General features: G+C 40.4%; 2 protein-coding genes across 4 annotated transcripts in view; one reads left to right on the top strand and one right to left on the bottom strand.

Annotated features, from left to right (window-relative positions):
- SETD3 (SET domain containing 3, actin N3(tau)-histidine methyltransferase) overlaps positions 1–2,746 on the bottom strand; it is a 60,282-nt gene extending 57,536 nt beyond the window's left edge. Inside the window, exon 1 of one of the 2 annotated variants that reach the window (XM_083863221.1) lies at positions 2,662–2,746. The gene's annotated coding sequence lies outside the window, so the exon portion shown is untranslated. The remainder of the gene's footprint in view (positions 1–2,661) is intronic. The other variant, XM_083863220.1, reaches the window with a different exon arrangement.
- Positions 2,747–2,921: 175 nt separating this feature from the next.
- On the top strand, positions 2,922–18,547 carry CCNK (cyclin K). Of its 2 annotated transcripts, XM_083863389.1 has the most exons (12): positions 2,922–3,184; positions 3,822–3,926; positions 4,949–5,215; positions 6,220–6,301; positions 6,893–7,024; positions 7,682–7,787; positions 7,919–7,976; positions 8,589–8,758; positions 9,681–9,964; positions 13,933–13,966; positions 15,001–15,075; positions 17,222–18,547. In XM_083863389.1, exons 3-12 carry the CDS (start codon positions 5,019–5,021, stop codon positions 17,842–17,844), a joined length of 1,761 nt encoding a protein of 586 aa, XP_083719515.1. In that variant the 5' UTR covers positions 2,922–3,184; positions 3,822–3,926; positions 4,949–5,018; the 3' UTR covers positions 17,845–18,547. The 2 variants fall into 2 exon arrangements, with proteins under 2 accessions (XP_083719515.1, XP_083719516.1); XM_083863390.1 differs by lacking the exon at positions 3,822–3,926.
- Positions 18,548–18,628: the final 81 nt, after the last annotated feature.

Genomic DNA, 18,628 nt, shown 5'->3' with positions numbered 1-18,628 from the left:
ATGCATTAAATATAAACTTCTGGTAAGAAATTATTAATTTGAAGGTAGCACAAAATGCTGAAGGGAAAAAAAAAGTCTATATCCAACAGAACAGCTCAAAAAAAGTCTGTATTTCTTAATTCACTTTTATCAGCTTGCTAATTCAGAACTATTATATTATTTATTATAGGTTTGTCCCTATAGTCCTTGACCGCCCATTAAAGCTTTCTTAAGCAGATGCAGTGCTCCTTACAAGCAACACCTGGCTGATCTTTCTGGGGAAGGTAGTTTACTATCCAAAGGAAAAAAGTTCTTAACTCCCTTGTCTCTCTCTTGAATCAGATCCTTAGACAGCTATTTGACCAGAAAAGAAAAAATACTTACTCTTTGAAGAAAAGAAGCTGATAAACTCTACCAATTTGCCAGCCCACTTTTGTAATTGTTTGTTTGAATTTTGCTCCTCCTGAAGACTCCCACAAATCTTTTTGTAATTCCTCTAGAGCAGAATTAATTAAAAACCCTTATGTACTATCTTTATCTGCATGTTCCTAAATAATGTTCTTAACTTAGAAAATATGAACCTCACTTCAGACAATATAACTCCTAACTGAGAATAAAGCAAGCTACCCTGACTTCAGCCATCAATGTGGAAAGACTTAACAGAACCACTCAGGCTTCCAAAAGCTTAAGGCACAGGCATCATAAGGTCTCATGCACTGAGCACTGTGACAGCCTGCTAGAGAAGATACAGATCCCTTAAGACCTCCAGTACCCCTAAAGTGCCTCTTTCTCATCTTAAAAGAGCAACCACTGAAATACTCACTTGCTGAGAACTACACAATTTAGCAAATAAACTACATAACCAGCACCACTGTGATGAAGTATTACATAGATACTAATCTAAATAGATTTATTACAATGAAAACATCATGAAGATGTACACTTTTCCATACAGAGAGGCATAATACAGTCTGGTTTTAATTTCTGTACCATACTGAAATCAGAATTCTATTTCAAGACACATCTGACTTCAGCAGCAGATCAGGCCATCTCTGGAAATAGTGATATACAGATTACAAATGATTTCAGGGTTTGTGCCATTTCTTCCCCCAACAGCCTAAATCTATTTCTCAGCACACAGTGTCAAGAATGTGTTTTCAACTGTACTGCAATATATACTTCAATCCCTGCTAAACATAACCGAAAACTTTATTAAGGCACAAGCCAGCAATGCTTGAATCTCTACCATATTAAGTTACTTAATTGAGGAAAAATATCAGAAAGCCACCCCCGCCTTTGAGCTCATCTTGCCTTTCCCTCCAACAACTTGTACACTGACTTACTATTTTATACCAGGAACTTGATAGTGGACATACAGAATGCCACATTTGTTTACTCTCCTACGAAATATTTATGTCCTATTTGATGGTTATGAGATCACAACAACTGAAAGCAGAAAACACTTGTGAGACATTAAGCTAACATTGTAGCAAATTTCAGAGAACAAAGCTGTCACTTGAATAGACAGGTGCCTGCACTACATGCTCTTAGAAGGGACAGACAAATCCACTTTCAGCTTGATCTCAGGAGCAAGCTGAAGTTCCAAGGACAAGTCTATCCAGAAGAGCAGATACCAAGCTTGGGACAAGAGCAACTTTGAGGGAAAACTTCCAAAAGGAAGAACTGAGCTTGTCCTGATAGCAGGGTAAAAACCTGCCAACTTCAAAATTTAGGATTTTTCTAAGAACTGAAGGCAAAGCACAGCCTGAGCTCGACCAACTCTAACCAAGTGTTGCTGGGTAAGGAAGAGGAGGAAGGGCTCATGGGACGGGAGCTGTTGTAGCGATAGCGGAATGCTGAAACACCGAGGCTGTTACAGGAGTAACACCTCTGTCAATGAACAGCTTACGATCTATTCTCATTTTAACTCCCTTTTTTGCTCCTAAGATTTAAGCCCTTTACTACAGCAGGCTGCAGAATGGGGCGAGCAAGAAAAGAAAGCAGAGCACTCTTCTCCAGCCAGAGGAGGGCTCCGAGCAGCCACACACACACCCGCAGGGACGCCCCTGAGCCAGACCCCCAGAGCTGCGGGAAGGGGAGGCTCCAGGGGAGCTGAAGTAGGAGCAGGGAGTATTCAAACCTCACATATTTAAAAAAAAAATATAAATAAAGAAGAAAAATAATTACATCATGGGGAACGCAATCTTAAGCCATTTGCTTTACTCTCGTTTCGATCAGCCTCTGGAGGGGGGATGGGGCAAGGGAAAACGCCAGTGCCGCCGCCTCGCTCACCAGGAACCCGCGTAAGCCGGGCTGGAACCAAACCCGGCCCGCCCACGGCGGACCCGGGGGACGCGCCGGCCCCTCCGGCCGAGCCGCGGGAGAGGGAAAGGCCGGGGCGAGCCCGACGGAGCTGCGGCTCCCAGGGGAAGGAGGCCCGGGCCAGCCCCGCACCGGCCACGCGGGGGAAAGCGGGGGCGGCCGGGCCCGCGGAGCGCGCCCCAGGGCGGCGGGAGGGGGTGTCCGGAAAGAGCGGCGCCTCCTGCGGGGAAGGGGAAGGAGGAGGCGGCGGAGCGGGGCGAGCCCACGCCGCCCGGAGGGGTGAGAGGAAGGGCCCGCGCCGCGCCGCGCCGGGGCGAGGGGCTGAGGCAGGGGAGGGGACGCGGGCAGGCCCCGCCTTACCTCCCGCCAGCGGCCGCTCCTGCCCGGCCCGAGGGAGCGGCGCAGCCGAGCCCGCGCCGGACGCCGCTGCCCGCGGTGGGGAGGCGGTGGCTCCGCCCGGCCCCGCCCCTCCCGCGCCCGTGGCGGCCAATCCTTCACGGCCGGCCTCAGACAGGGCACGGCAGCGCTCCCATTGGCTGTCATTCAGTGCCTGTTGGCCCACCTGCAGATTTCTATTGGTGTGTGAGGCTCGCAATCTTTCCCTTTACCGTTCCGATTGGTCCGCTCCCAGGGTACGGCAGCACGTCGGCCGCCTGCCGCGGCTCAGCAGCCGCTGACGGAGGGGGGATTGGGCGGGAGGCGGAGGCGGCGCCGCCGCTTCCCATTGGCGGGGCTTTCGTACTCACGCGCTACGCCTTTGCGACGTGATGACGCAGCGCGCAGCCTGGCCTGGCTCCCAAGATGGCGGCGCGCAGGGCGCGGAGGCCGCGCTGTCGCTGAGAAGGCCCGCGCTCCGGTGCCGCTCCCGCTCCCCGCGAGCCCTGTGAGTGTGCGGGGCGCGCTCGGGCCGCCCGCCGGCCACTGCCGCCGCCTGGGAGGGGGAGAAGGGAACGGGGTGGCCGGGGCGGGAGCGAGCGCCTCCCCGGGCGCTGGTAGCCCCGTTTGCGGCGGGCGGGCGGGTCTGAGAGGAGTTGAGTGAGCATCCCCGGCCGGGCCGGGGCTGCCGGGGCGGAGTCGCGCTCGGCGGGTTCGTCTCAGGTAAGGTACGAAAAAGCCGCGATCGAGCTCTGGAACTTTCCTCTAGCTCTATGGGGTGCGTAAAAAGGCAGGGAAAACTTATTATTTCCGGGCGTTGAGGTCTGGAGTGGGACGTTTGAGATGGTTCATTTAAGGTGTTTGTGGGTGATAATTTTCGTTCCTGGTTCCGTATTCGGAAACGTTGTCGCTCCTTTATAGAAGCAGATCTTGTCGCTTCAGGCGCTTTTAGTGTAAAGTGTTTTTTAAACGCTTTAGAAGTTAGAAAGCAAAACATCTTGTAAGGAAGAAGGATTGTTATAGTTATAAAAATTAGGACCTTTCTAGTAAATATGATGGGAATGTGTGGTCGTGGCCTGGCGCGAAATCAATTTTGTTGATTTTGGAAATAGCTTTTAGTAGCCATTTACTTTTTCTTGTGGCAGAATTTAGATCTCTGTGACCGATACCGCGAGTTGTGAAGGTGATTCCAAAACCACCGTGTGGCAGAGACAGTTTCCTTTATTGTGACAAAGAGAAACTTTTTGAAGGTGAGCGAGGTGCTGATCGGAGGCGTCGTTCCGTGGCCGTTCACTTGATTTTCCTTCCCTTTTTGGAAGGGAAACGTCTCGAAAAGTAATGGCTGGTTTTAAGAGTTTTGAGTCTTCCCGTGACTGTATCGCTTAGAGCGAATATATTGCATCATACGTGATCCCTGTCTGTTATGCAAACCTTTGCAGGTGACTGCACAATCTTTGCATAGGAGCTGAAGTTGCTTGAATTGGAGCAAGAGCAGCTTTGTGCCTGAAAGTAATAAGGGCAGCGAGTGTTCGTTCTTTAAGCTGCGGCATGGCTGAACATGTGTCATAATTCAAACAGCAGGAAGGTGCCTGCAGAGCTTTGTGATCTGCATCTGTGTACACAAAGTGCTGGTAAACACTTTGACAAGCAGGAGATTCTTGGGCTGTATTCAGTTGCTTTGTTTGGGGGATGATTTTTGGTGCTGCCTTACTCTACAAACTCACATCGGTTGTCTTAATCTTGGTATGTGAAAGAACACTGATACTTTTTCTTTGAGTAAAACAAATACAGATTACTTTACAAAGCTTCTGCCAAGTGGTCGCAGCTCGGGGTGTCCCTGGGAGGAGGCAGGTAATTAATTAAGTGGCTGTTCAGTCGTGCCTCACCAGTGCTTTTCCTAGTTACTAATAGTCAGCTAATCCCCCTAACTTTTCAAATCTTTCTGCAGCCATCACTGAATTTTTGTTCCCCTACTTTTATGGACAAAGTAGATGGAAGTTGTTCTACTAAAAAATAGCAGATATTGTTGGAGATGTGTTCTTGAAGTTTCCTTATTAAAGAGGTAATACAAGGATAACCTGTGGTATTTTCTTGGATTGTATTTGCAATATATGGAGAGGATAAAGGCAAAGTTCCTTATTACTTGTCTTTGAGCATAGGAAAAAGTTCTTTCTAACAGGCAAGGCTAATTCCTCTTTACTCCTCTTTGAGCAGGAATTGGAGGGGACAGTTCTCTCTATTTTTAAAGAATTCCTTTTTTCTTTTCTTCAAGGTCCTGGAGTCACTCTCTGAAGACTCCGTTTTTGAAAATTTAAAAAGCAAAGACAATTCTGTTTTAATAAATGAAGGAGAACAAAGAAAATTCCAGCCCTTCTGTAAACTTGGCAAACCTGGACCATACAAAGCCATGCTGGTACTGGGATAAGAAAGATTTGGCACACACACCATCACAGCTTGAAGGGCTTGATCCAGCTACAGAGGCACGATACCGCAGGGAAGGGGCCAGATTCATATTCGATGTGGGGACACGGTTAGGACTGTATCCTTTCAGCTCGTGTTGGTATGGAATGTCTTTATAAATAGTGAGTTTGCAGAATAAAGTGTGCAAGAAACATGCTCAGCTGTTCAGATGTTTAATTGTTAATCAAGAATAGATTTGTGTTTATGTGCCTTTTGATGTAATGTGTTCCTGCACAGTTTCTATCCATTCATTGGATAAACAAGGTTCCAATTTGGCAGTAGGGAAGTGAGATGATACAAACTTTCCAATTAAGAGTAACTTCTGTGAGTTGTGAAACTCAATGTTTCATTATATGAATCTACATGACTTCTCAAATTTTGAATTTTTCCCTCAGTTTTCTAGATTGTGCCTTTGAGGCTTCTAACCTCTGCCTCCCCAGTCTTGGTCTTTGCTGGCTGTTTTTTTGTTTCATTGGTTTGGGATTTACAACTTCGTGTACAAGTTCTCCTGACTGTCCCACTCTCTTATCAATGGCCACTTGTATTTTCTGCTTCCTGTATTCCTATGCTTCCTTTAATTTCCTTAGTTCCTTCTTTAACAAAGCATGGTGAAAACAAAACTTTTACTTTCCTTAAGTGAAGAATAGGGAGCATGTTGAGATTTTATTTGCATTTGTAGGTGTGAATAGTAACTTTCCTCTACACCAGCACTTGAATGTGAAGTGATAATTGTTCTGTTCCTTCCTGTGCCTGCTGCTGGGTTTGACCTTCTCTGAAGCAGGTATGGTGCAACCCAGGGATGATCTTATGTGCATCTTCTTGTAAATACAATCAGGACTTTGCACATTTACAGCAAATGCTTTAGAGATCAGCTGCATCTGGGCCTGATCATAGTATTTACACAGCTTTAAGGGCTTTTGTGGCTTTTTTCCCCCCTAAAGCTCCTGTTTTACTTGCAGTGTTTTCTAACTGGTCACTGAACAGCCAGTTACTTGAAGTACTTGATAAAGCAGAGTCCATTGTGCATGTTTTGTTTTAAATTTGTTTTATGTGCTGTTTGAAAGTCCTTAATCTGCACCACAGACATTATGACACTCTAGCAACCGGAATAATTTATTTCCATCGGTTTTATATGTTTCATTCCTTCAAACAGTTCCCAAGATATGTAAGTATTTAGAATATTGATGACTTAATTTAATGATTGCACTGGGCAGACACTATTTGAAATGGTGATCAGACACTTGGGTACTACTCCTGCTGTTCACTACAGAAAGATGGAAAATTAGCATTTTGTCTTTTAATTATTACAGCTTAAAATTCATTGTTCTTGCCTGTTTACACATTTCTGTTTGTGCTCAGAAATGTATTGACATTGCAGTTATGACTTGCTGATATTGTTCTTTAGGAGTAGCAGCTGTAGTGCTGGCACTTCTGTATTAACTGAAAGAAAAAAAGACGTGTAATACAGTTTTAAAACTGCTTGACAGACAACATTAAACCAGGACAAATTGTGCTTTGAGTTTCTGACCTTGAATTGAAGTTGTATAAAATAGACAATTCTCCAAATTTTGTATTTTTCCTCTGAGAAAATAAAAGTTTAGCAATATATTAAAATTAGAAGTTAGTATGCTCATTAAGTCTTTCCTGGGAGACTTCTACAGAACAGTTAATGGAATCTGACAGTGCTTTTATAATAACACACTGTATTGCATATCTACCTGCAGACCACTTTCTGAAAGCACTTGCCTTTTTTTAGGTGACTGGAGCCTGCTGTCTCTTCCTAGCAGGAAAGGTTGAAGAAACACCCAAGAAATGTAAAGACATAATTAAAACAGCTCGTAGCTTGCTAAATGATGTACAGTTTGGGCAGTTTGGAGATGACCCAAAGGTAAAAATACTTGTGTTGAAATTGATTTAATGCCGTTGTAGTGTAGTAAAGTGACACACATTCAATAGAGCATTGACTGATTTTCAGTTGTTCTAAATTAGATTAGATGTTCAGCATGTATTTATGGCTCTTCTGGGTAATGTGATTGGTAGCTATGAAAGTAACTCTTCCTAATACAAGTAGCTTTGGGAGCCTACTGGAATAATTGTTTTCATTTAAAGTTCGCATTTTATTTCATATAAATTCAGATATTATTTTGCAAATTAAAGAAAATTTGAGTAATTTCAGCCAGATAAAGAAATATTACCAAGACATAAATCATCTGAATGGGATTTTAGGAAGTAATTATTAGTGAATCTTAAATAAGAGAACTAGATCTCAAAAGCATTGAGAAGCTTCTTGTTTACAGTTTCTTGTTTTGTTTACAAACTTAGCAAAACTATGCTTCTCTTAAAATTTGCTTATTTTAAATAGCAGAAGGACTTGAAACTTTTGAGTGAAATATAGAAGAGCTTATATAAGTTGGAGAGCTTTCTGTTCTCCTTGGAGACAAATGTGGCTGCCTGGAGGTGCTGTGTAGTCATGCTTTATACTAGCATTAAATATTTTTGAGTGAAAGAAGGAATAATACTGTGGTTACCTTGTAACTCTCTATAGGAAGAAGTGATGGTACTTGAAAGAATCTTACTGCAAACAATAAAGTTTGATTTGCAAGTGGAACATCCATATCAGTTTCTTCTCAAGTATGCCAAACAACTCAAAGGTAAAATATTGCAAGTAATGCCTGTTACTGATTTCCAGAATTTAATATATTAACAGTGCAAGAATATTCTACTTCCAACTGTTTGTCCCTCCTATTTTTATGTTCTAATTTTTTTTCTGATCATTTTTCAGGAGACAAAAATAAAATTCAAAAACTGGTTCAAATGGCATGGACATTTGTCAATGACAGGTAAGATACACCTGGAAAACATTCTGACTGTGAAATAGTTACTGTTGCTTACTTTGTTCTGGTATTGGATATTTTTTTGACAAATACTTGATTTGTTTTTTTTTTCTGCTTGTTACATGTTTCTTGGTTGTGTTCTTCAGTTTTTCTTTCCATTGTTACCATGATAGTTCCACTGAGCGCAGAATCTAGAAAGAGTATGAAGCAGACCAGTAAGACCTCTGCAATGTTGTGATACTAATTCAGTCCTGCATTAAAAAGAAACTTACTGTTGGAAAGGGCCGAACCAAATTCTAAATCCTAAATCTCCAGGATACAAACTGTCTTCCTGCCAAATCTGTGATATATTGTACATTCTAAAAAAATGAAGTCACTTCTCAATTTCATCACATTCACCAATATATTTTTAATATGATATTTTCGTAATAGTGAAGTAGCCATTAAATTCACTGAGGAATACAGTTTAACAAGGCTCTTAATTAAAATTGCCTGAAAAGTCAGAATTGTGGTGGGATTTTATACCCTTATAATTTTAGCTGCAGTACATTAAAGTGCAGTTGGACAATGAGGTAATCTCCATGGTTGTGTGTTGTTTTGGTTTATCTCCTGTTGCAGTCTGTGCACCACGCTGTCCCTGCAGTGGGAGCCCGAGATCATCGCTGTGGCAGTCATGTACTTAGCAGGCCGTTTGTGTAAGTTTGAGATACAGGAATGGACATCCAAACCAATGTACAGACGATGGTGGGAGCAGTTTGTCCAAGATGTTCCTGTTGATGTTTTGGAAGGTATGAAAACCGTTCCCCACAACATTTCTTGTAACTGTGTGGCCTAGGTCATAATTAAATGCTAATAGCTTTTTATCTAGGCTTCAGTCAAAGTAATCTTGTGTCGAGTATATAACTCAGGTCCTATGTGTTATGCCTTAATCAGGTTTTAAATTGAACTGACTTAGCTTAGAAGTATGTTTAATCATCATGATTAGTCTTTTGTTCAGTGTTTGCTTTACAATTTGTTCAGTTTGTAACACGTCTAATTAGCCTGAATTGTCATGGTGTGTTTTCTATTTTTTTTAGTGATTATCTACTCCCCATTTTAAATAAGTGGTTCTGCAAACACTGGAACCAATGAATCCTGATTTCCAGTGGTTTTCCCATTGATAATTGGTGTCTTTGACCAAATTATGCTTGGATAGAGGGTTTTTTGTGATGTACCATGGATGATGAACAGGTTATAGAGGACCTTTAGCTCCTAACATGTTGGAAGAAGAATTTAGTACTAACCCTTTGCTTAATTTCCTAAAACTTTTTTGACTGGCCTAACTAGACATGTATGGTTTAACATATAATCTTTTTCCACTTGCTTTCTTTCTGTATTACTGTCCTGTGAGCATGGTTACATGGCTCTCCAGGCACACAGTAATGGCATACAGTGTCTTATTACCATGATACTGTGTTCTTCTGAGAGGTGTGCATATCCATGTATACAAATTGCTCAGGATAGGCAGAAGAAGCTCAGAAATGCAAGTGTAAGTTGAAAATTAATCTGCTTCTAAAAAGTTATTTTATTCATTACAATGGTGAGTAATATTTGCAATGATTTTTTCCAAAGTTGATGTTCAATAGAAATCAGAGTTGATAATTGTGTTAAATATACACTTGTACATTATAAGGTTGTAATACTTTGAAATTTTCTTTCTTTATTATTAAGATATCTGTCATCAGATCCTGGATCTGTACTCACAGGGAAAACAGCAAATGCCTCATCATACTCCTCATCAGTTGCAGCAGCCACCATCTCTTCAGTCTACACCCCAGGCACCCACGGTACAGCAGTCACAGCAATCCCAGAGTTCAGAGCAATCCCAAACACAGCAGCAAAAAGAGTCTCAGCAGTCAGCACAGCAACAGCAGCAGCAGCAGCAAACACAGGCACAGCAATCTAAAAAGCCCTCTCCCCAGTCAAGCCCTCCTAGACAGATTAAACGACCAGCAGTAAGTTCAACTTTACCTTGCAATTTATTTTCAGGCTGATCTGATGCTCATTTGATTTAATGTGCAGGAGACTTGTTTGCTTTAAGAATGAGCCTTGTAACTAATTTTATGTACTTGATTTTCCTTGGTTATGTGGCAGCTTTGTTAATGCAGAACAGCCTTTACAGTTCTGGCATATGACTTTTTATTCCCCTTGAGCCAAAAGTCTTGGAGAGGCTTTTAAGTCAACATTAGTTACTCAGGTTCTGAGTGTCTGTGGTTCTGGGCTATCAGACTTCGTTGTTTTCCCTGTTAAGCAGGTTTAATTTAAGGAGGGTTTCTTGTGCCTGGCCTGAATGTAGAGATGTGCACAATGCTGATGAAGACATTATTTGGTTCTTTGATTACTAAAATTAAGAAAATAGTGACTTCTAAAGTTATGTCAAAATTCTTGAAAAAAAGTCTTTTAAAATAATCCTTTAACAGTAGCAGCCTATAAATCATCATACTTTATAGCCTTACTTTGTCCATAATATAACATCATAATTTAAAATAAGAAGCTATATTAGCAGTTGGATAGCGTCACAAGTACTCTGAGCACTTTTCAAGAGCCATCAAGTTCAACTGAAGCTTTCAGATTTTAATCTGTACTTTTGTTGGGTTTTCTTTTCACTTGTAAGTTTAAAAAGTATTACCCAAGTCTTCTTTCATGTGTACTCAGCAAGAGGAGTCTTTTCAGAAGTCCAGTCTTTGGAACAAGTCCATTTAGGATTTTGTAAATTTTGTTCTAACTTTTGCTCTAACTTTTAATTAATACATGCCCAAACCAGAGAATAGACATCAGGGGGAAAAAACCAAAACAACAAACTAAAAAAAAGCAAACCAGAAACTAGGAGTAAACAGCAAATAGTGGAATGAAGTGGAATTGGAAGAGTGCAGCATCTTCTGATGGCAGACTTCCAAAAAAGAGAAAAATGTAACTGTGTAAAACCTTGGTCTTGTAAGTGAAGGATAGAGCTTGCTAGAGGAGAAGACCTGCACTGGAATTTTTATTTTTTGTACTGAGTTTTAGCATTGTTCAGTACAGAAAGGTGATAATATTGTTAATTAGCTTGAAAAGTGTGAGAGTTCTTTATAGGTATTATGTATTTCTTCTCATACTTTTTATGCCATTGGCACAAATTCTGCTTGAGTTGTCAGAGCTCTAGGATCTCATACTATTTTTCTTCAAAAAAAATGCCTGGGACAGTTTGGCACATCAGAAACTGTTAATTTGTTTTTTTCCTACATGCTCCAAGTTGTTACAGATATTTGTTCATTCCTGTAAAGGATCAACCATTACAGCACTACTGATTTAGCCCCATCCCATATGTTAATGAAGTATCTCATGACAAAAAGTGATGCTTTTGCATGAACAGTATCTGTTTTTGAGCAGCCGCCTCTGGTCAAGCCATCAGTGAAACTTTCCTGAAATTAGTTTGAGGTCCATCACGTAGTAATCAAGGCAAAAATACTAGATACACTGTAAGCAGCCACAACAAATAAAAGGCAAAGGGTGACTCAAAGGAATTTTGTAGGAATACAGCACAAGCAGCATAAACTTGAGAAAAGTAAACGTGATCATCCAAAATTGTTCTTTATCTAGAAAGCAGTCTGGGAGAACAAGATGTGTGGTGTTTGAAAGATTGACTTGGTGCTTCTAAAATGTTCTAGAGTTAGATGTACCATAAACTTTGCTTAAAATCTTTGCCTGCTTCTATAAATAGGGCTTTGCATGACTTCTCCTTTGATTTGTGCAGAACAGAAATACACTTTGTTCCTGGAGGCCAGATTTTCAATTTACATGAACTCTTAATAACTCCCATTACCTTCTACTGAGCCAAGATGATTTCAAGCAGCTGAGGTATTAGCCCATGACTTACAGACCCATGTCAGATGTCTAAAGCATCTGCACATCCTCTACATTTTTTAGTGGTGAAGAGCACTCGAATTTTCAGTTGATTTCGCTAAAAATATAGTGGTGAATCATTAGATGTAAATAATATTTTCACTTGGATTAAACTAGAAATTGTTAGGGGGACCAATTTTATTTCTCATAGAAACAGCAGTAAAGGAACAGTTCCATTGTATAGATTCAGCTGAAGTATTAAATACCCATCAGCATGACAGTAGATAATGTTGATAATTTATTATTATTTATTATGACCCTCAGGTGTTCTAGCTGGGGCAGCACAAACTACAGTGCAGTAGAATGACCAAATAAATGCACATCTCTGTTTTAGCAGCTGCCATTATTAGATAATTGTTGCTGCTTGATTCTTTTTTTTTTCTTTAGCATAAATGCAGTTGAAATTGCTACCTGTTTTTTCTGTCATGAGTTATTTTGCTCCAGTTTCTTGTTCTACTGTAACAGTGTACCTTGATGTTGTTTTTTGAATATTGATCCATATTAACAAATGCACAGTAATTGAGTTACTTGTCACCTGAAGTGATCAACTGATTTCACAAAATGATTGATTTTTTTGGAAAAGATCCAACAAGTTGTGATTTGCTTCTATTTGAAAGTGCAGGAGAGCTGATGCAGTTTTACAGGCATGGAATTTAGTGCTAGAAAGTCAAGAAAAGACCATCCAAGTAAAATGAAGGCAGCAGATGAGTCCATGAGAGTCACTAAGAAAAAAGTATGTGTGTTTGAAATGGTAAGACAAAGATTGTCCTTAAAAAGCAGGAAAGCAGCTGGAAGGTGTCTGGAAAATTGAAATGACTATCAAAGGAATATAAGAATCAGGTTGTCTCAAGCAGGCAAAAATAAGACAGCAAAAATTTTGAGAATACTCAGAATTAAGGAAAAGTACTGTTCAAGCTGGATTGAAGTGTGTGTCCATTCTTGCTGTGGAAAGTGAAATGAAGGAAACAGAGGAATAGTTTATGCAGGTAAAGCTACTAGAGCTAAACAGTCCCTTAAAAAAACATTTTCATTGAAAAGACAGAGAAGCTATGTACTGTACCTCTCTGACCTTCATCATTCATTCTAAATATAGTTGAACTTAAAATATCAGTTAAGTTCTCTGCTTTTCTCCAAAACCATCAAGTAGTCATCTCAGTGGGACCATGTAATCTGGGAAGATTTCCTATTCCCTTACCTTTGGTTGTTTAAAAAAACCTACAAGAAAACAACAACCAACAAAATAAGAAAAAACCCAACCAGAAAATTGTGATTGGAAGGAGGAGGGTTTGTGGGTTTGTTCAGTGTACATACTTTTTTTTCCTGGCACAACATTTGGATTTTATACAATGCTTTCCATCTGAAGGCTTCTGAAATATTTTATGCTGTGCAAGACTTTCACTGCCCTCCTCTTCTGGTAAATAAAGCATAAGAGGCTGAAGTGATTTTGGCAAAGGTTGAGTGACAGGTCAAAGCAGAATCAGGGACAGAGGCCAAGCCTCTTGTTTTCAGCTCAGTGAGCAGTGAACTGGACCATGACGTTTGTGCAGTGGATGATAAATGCATTAAATGAGATGTAATACTCAACAGTGGGAACTGCAAGAAATGCTGCATATAAAATACCTGCTATTTTTCCAGTCTTTTCATTCTGCTAGTTAAGCTGGGCTTTCCCAGTGTGATTTGACTTTGTTCAGTGCTTGTCTTGCATTTGTCGTAAGAAACCATAGAAGCATTTAGGTTGGAAAAGATCTTAAAGATCATCAACTCCAATCATTAATGCAGCACTGTCAAGTCCACACTAAACCATGTCCCCAAGTGCCACATCTACACATCTTTTGAATATCTACAGGGATGGTGATTAAACCACTTCTGTGGGCAGCCTGTTCCAATGCCTGACCACTCTTTCCATGAAGAAATTTTACCTCATATCCAGTCTAAATCTCCCTTGGCACAACTTGAGGCCAATTTTTCTTGTCCTGTCACTTGTTACCTGGGAGAAGAGACTGACTGCAATGGTCTTATTTTTTTCTTTTTTTTGAAACAGGCCGTATCTCCAAAAGAAGAAACAAAGGCAGCAGGTAAATATTAATATTCTATTCATGTTGCTTCCATTTTACTGCTTAAACCAGAATAAGTAATTTGCTGACATGCACTTGTTTGCTTACAGACTTGGCAGTTCTAAACTATTTTGATCCTGATAATGTATCTTAAATATATACTATTAACTATTTTTAAAATGTTCCTAACTACACAACTTGAAATAAATTTAGTATAACTGTACCCAAAGAGTCCCTTAATAGAGTCTATTCAGTAGGAATCTTGCTAAACTAGTCAACTCTCAATGTATAACTCCATGCATCATTTGGGAGTAGTTCCTCAGCAAGCTGTGAGGCCTTGAAGTGACTGTGTCATTAAATAGCTGCACCAACAATAAGTGGTTGGTAATCAGCAGTGTTTGTAATTGGTTGTTGGCATGGCTGCTACTAAAAAGTATTTTGTATCAATAGTGTAGCAAAAGAAATTTAGACTCACTGCAGTGATCATAGCTGGTTCCTTTGGTTTGTTTGGGGCGTTCTTTTCATTTTGCTGGTTTGGAACAAAATAGTTCAGGATAGCTAGGATGTACTTCCTAAGGAAGTCTGCCACTTATTCCCCTGTAGCTCTGCAGATAGAGTCCAGACAGCTCTGTCTTCTCCCTGCTCTCTCCTGTCTAATTGCTATTTTGTTTTGTTTCTGACACCCATTTCACTAGCAGAGCATAGGTCAACTTCTTCTGAGAGCTGTTCCAACTATTTACAAGCTAAAGTTTTGGGCTAGGAAGCATATACTTGCTCATCTTCACTTACATACTGTTATTGGGACAGTTTGTCTCTGGTTACAAAGAACCTGTAGGCATACGTTCTTTTGGAAGACTTGTATCCAAGTCTTGATGCCACTTTATTTATACAAACATGTTGATTTTAGTTTTATTAAACATATCTAGTAAATAGGATTTCCACTGTACTTTTGCATAGTGCAGTGCAATGTGATAATCATTAGCATGAGACCAGAGTTGGAATTTGGAAAACATTGCAGAGCAATAACTAATCACTAACTGACAAATGTTTTTTAGAACCACCGCCGCCATCTAAAATTCCTAAAATTGAAACTTCACATCCACCAATACCTCCTGCACATCCACCTCCAGGTAAGCTTTTCTTTCCTGTAACACGTTTATTCTTGTTGTTACCTTCCTTGCTTTTCATTCAAGTGGTGATAGGTAATGGTGTGGGGACAGGGGTTTGTTGCCTTGATTAGCTTGGCAAGTAAAAATACAAGGTTGATAAGCTCTAGAGGGAATTTCATCATAGTAGCACAGGCTTTCCCAGACAGAAGTAAAAAACTTACACTGGAAACAAGGCTGTACTAGGTGGATAAAGGCAAAACAAAGCTGCAACAGTTAAAAGCCTAGAAGACTAAAGCTAATAGCAGGCTAGAAGGGACTTCTTGATCTCAAAGGGATAGTAGATGCCATATTAGATTATTAGAGCAGCTTTCAGCTGTTCCATAGAAGTTTTCCATGTTATATCTGTTGTACAGGAATTCTGCAGATGTGCAACTTCCAAACAATAAGGGGGATACTTTCTTTGCTGTACCTCAATAGAGGACTTTCATCTGCCAGAGAACATTAATACTGCACACATGCCATATGTTTGCAAAATAGATTGAACTGTTGCAAAAATGTGATTTGAGCACCTTGATGCATTAGCTGTCTTCCAGTAACCCTTAAATATGACATGTGAGTGTGGTCTGTGAATAAATATTTCACAGACCATGGTCCATAATATAACTCTAAAATGACAGCTTCTAACAGGGAACTAGAAGAGAGAAAAGCAGTGCCCTGAAACAGAGTAGGACTTTTTCTCATTTGTTAAATTCTAATAAAGTGGTTTTTTTCTAAATACCATGCTCATTATTCCTTCAGTTGTTAAATCCTGAATGCACATCTTGCATCCAGATTGGTTCTGAAAATGAGCAAATGAGGAAATTATTGCCTGCTACAATTTAGGAGCTAGAAGTCACTGAAATCATGAGTACCACAGCCAGCATACCCACCTTGTGTGATTTAATTATGTGGCTTTCCTAGGGGAGAGTTTGGCCTAGGGGAAAGTTTCCTAGTTTGGCTGCTAAAACCCTGCTTAGGCAGGTAATGGATTTGTTTCCCTTGTTACCTGAAAAATTCTTCTCTTCATTTACAATGATGTAATTGTACAAGCACTGAAACATTATCAGAATAAAGGGCAGCTCCTTGGAAAAGCCAGATGAAAACCAAGAATGCATCTTGACCAAGTGAACTAGGAGGAAGATTTATCTCAAATTGTTTAACAGTGACAGTGTAGTGTGCCACTAGAAATGAGTGCCCTGTGTTTCTAAATAGCTTTTCTTATTGAACAGTGTTCTAGATGCTTGTATGTACAAGCAAGATGAATGTCAAGGTGTCCCAAACTCTTCTTTGTTGATCGTTTTAATAATCTCTCTGACCATACAGAGAAGTTCCTATTAGGTTAGTCATCCTAGTGGTATTACTTACTTTATAATGTCTGCATGAAAAGGGGAAAACAAACGGTGCTTATTTAAAGAGAAGACAGCTTAAAGCATGTTCTTTCAAGGAGTGGTTAAGTATAGTTCAGTAAGATGCTGACCTTTTTATGAACTTCTCCAGTGTCAGGTACTGAGTTCACTGAAATTAACCAGAGGGACAAAGCTGATCAGATTTCATGTCCTTCTTACTCACCCTTTGGTTTTCTTTTTCTTTGGTGAACAGATTTAGAGCTGAGTGTTAAAGACTTGAGACTTTGGCCTGTGTTCTCGAATAATGTTTCCCAATATGGGAGGCAGGTGAAGTGCAGAGAGTAATCCCAGGCCACCTCCTGGACTACCAAAGAGGTAGAAAGGAGGCCTGGACTAAAGAAGGTAGAAGCACTGAATTAAAGATTTTTGGTATTGTGAATCCTATGACTTTTTAAATACTCTAGTTGTGATTCCATCCATCCAGTCTGTTAATTCTGCTGATTGGACAACAATATTTAAATTATAAAGAAATAGTAATAAGAAAGATGAATTTAACTTTTAGAGTGGGAAAAGCTGACCATGAAGCTTTGATAGGCAGTTTAGTTGGTTTTTAGTGACCTGAGAAGGTCTGACTGGATGCCATATGTCATTCAGAGACTTAGAGAATTGAGCTCTCTTTTGCTAATTTAACTGGAGGAAAAATATGAAGTAAAAATATGAAGTATTCAGAAGCTGTTCTTGCCACTACACTTCAAAAAAATAAATCAAATTTTCTTTTCCAGAGCGTAAGCCTCCTTTGACAACAGCAGTTTCAATGGGAGAGCCAGAGCAATCTACTACCGTGGACTCAGTAGATATGCCAAAGGTCCAGATTCCTCCCCCTGCTCATCCTGCCCCAGTACATCAACCTCCACCTCTGCCACATCGTCCCCCACCCCCGCCCCCCACCAGTTACATTACAGGGATGTCTACTACCAATTCTTACATGTCAGGGGAGGGTTATCAGAGTCTCCAGTCAATGATGAAAACAGAAGGACCAACATACGGAGCTCTACCCCCGGCCTACGGACCACCAGCTCATCTACCATATCATCCTCATGTCTATCCTCCCAACCCTCCACCCCCAGTTCCACCTCCACCCCCTGCCTCCTTCCCCCCACCCAATATCCCACCTCCTACTCCTGGATATCCTCCTCCGCCTACATACAACCCTAACTTCCCACCTCCGAGACTGCCTCCAACTCATGCAGTACCACCTCATCCACCTCCAGGGCTGGGAATGCCACCAGCTAGTTACCCCCCACCTACTGTTCCCCCAGGTGGACAGCCACCTGTACCACCTCCAATTCCACCACCTGGTATGCCACCTGTAGCAGGACTTGGACGTGCTACATGGATGAGATAGCATGAGGTCATTTGCACGATATACCTTTATGTTGATTAGGCAGGAGTAGATAGCCAAAACCTACATTGTAAAGATGAAGAGGAGGGTAATCTGTATAATTTAGATGAAGAAATGAGATTAAATGAAAATTTAGCTGATCTGTTTGCAGTATGGTTTATGGTGAGTTATATAGGCTTCTAGATTTTAATCAGCTTTGCAGTATCTATTCTAACTTTATACATTTGACTTAAGTTTAAATTGTCATGACTTATTCCAGCACTGGATTACTTTGTACTAGCAAAACCAGCCATATTGGCTCAATTATATCAGTAAGAAGAAAATTTCCTTCTAGAAATCAGTGCCTATTTTTAAGTATCAAAATAGCCAGATACTATGATATTTGATCTATAATAAAAAACTTCATTTTTAATAGTAAGTAAAACAACATGATGTCAAGCATTAAAAGCTGCTTTATTTAAGAGAGATTCTGAATGCTAGCTGACTGGAATAATTTTGAGGTGTTTGCCTTGCTGATAGTTTTGGTTTGGAATGTACTGGTATCTTAAAATATTGTATGTTTACACCTATTTGCAAATTCCTGTACATAATATATATATTTTCTAAGTGTGAAAGTCTGAATGTAACAGCCTACTGTGATGTACATCATAGTTATAAATGGGACTACTTTGTTCACTCTACCCAAATAAAATTGGTTCTGAATTTAGTGGATTTCCATGTTCTTCATATTAGTTCAAATGTCATAACTATGGTTGCTCCAAGATACTTACTCCAAGGTATTTCAGCA

The sequence above is a fragment of the Zosterops lateralis genome, assembly GCF_965231275.1.
Source record: "Zosterops lateralis genome assembly, chromosome: 6".
NCBI lineage: Eukaryota > Metazoa > Chordata > Aves > Passeriformes > Zosteropidae > Zosterops > Zosterops lateralis.
The sequence above is the reverse complement of the archived record's forward strand: the minus strand, read 5'-3'. Positions and strand labels throughout refer to the sequence as shown.

Bases quoted from the DNA above. Each gene is read 5' to 3' on its own strand.
- CCNK (XM_083863390.1), top strand. From the start codon at position 5,019: ATGAAGGAGAACAAAGAAAATTCCAGCCCTTCTGTAAACTTGGCAAAC. The intron at 5,216-6,219 runs GTATCCTTTCAG...TCTGCACCACAG, and splicing joins GTGGGGACACGGTTAGGACT to ACATTATGACACTCTAGCAA. The intron at 6,302-6,892 runs GTAAGTATTTAG...GCCTTTTTTTAG, and splicing joins TCAAACAGTTCCCAAGATAT to GTGACTGGAGCCTGCTGTCT.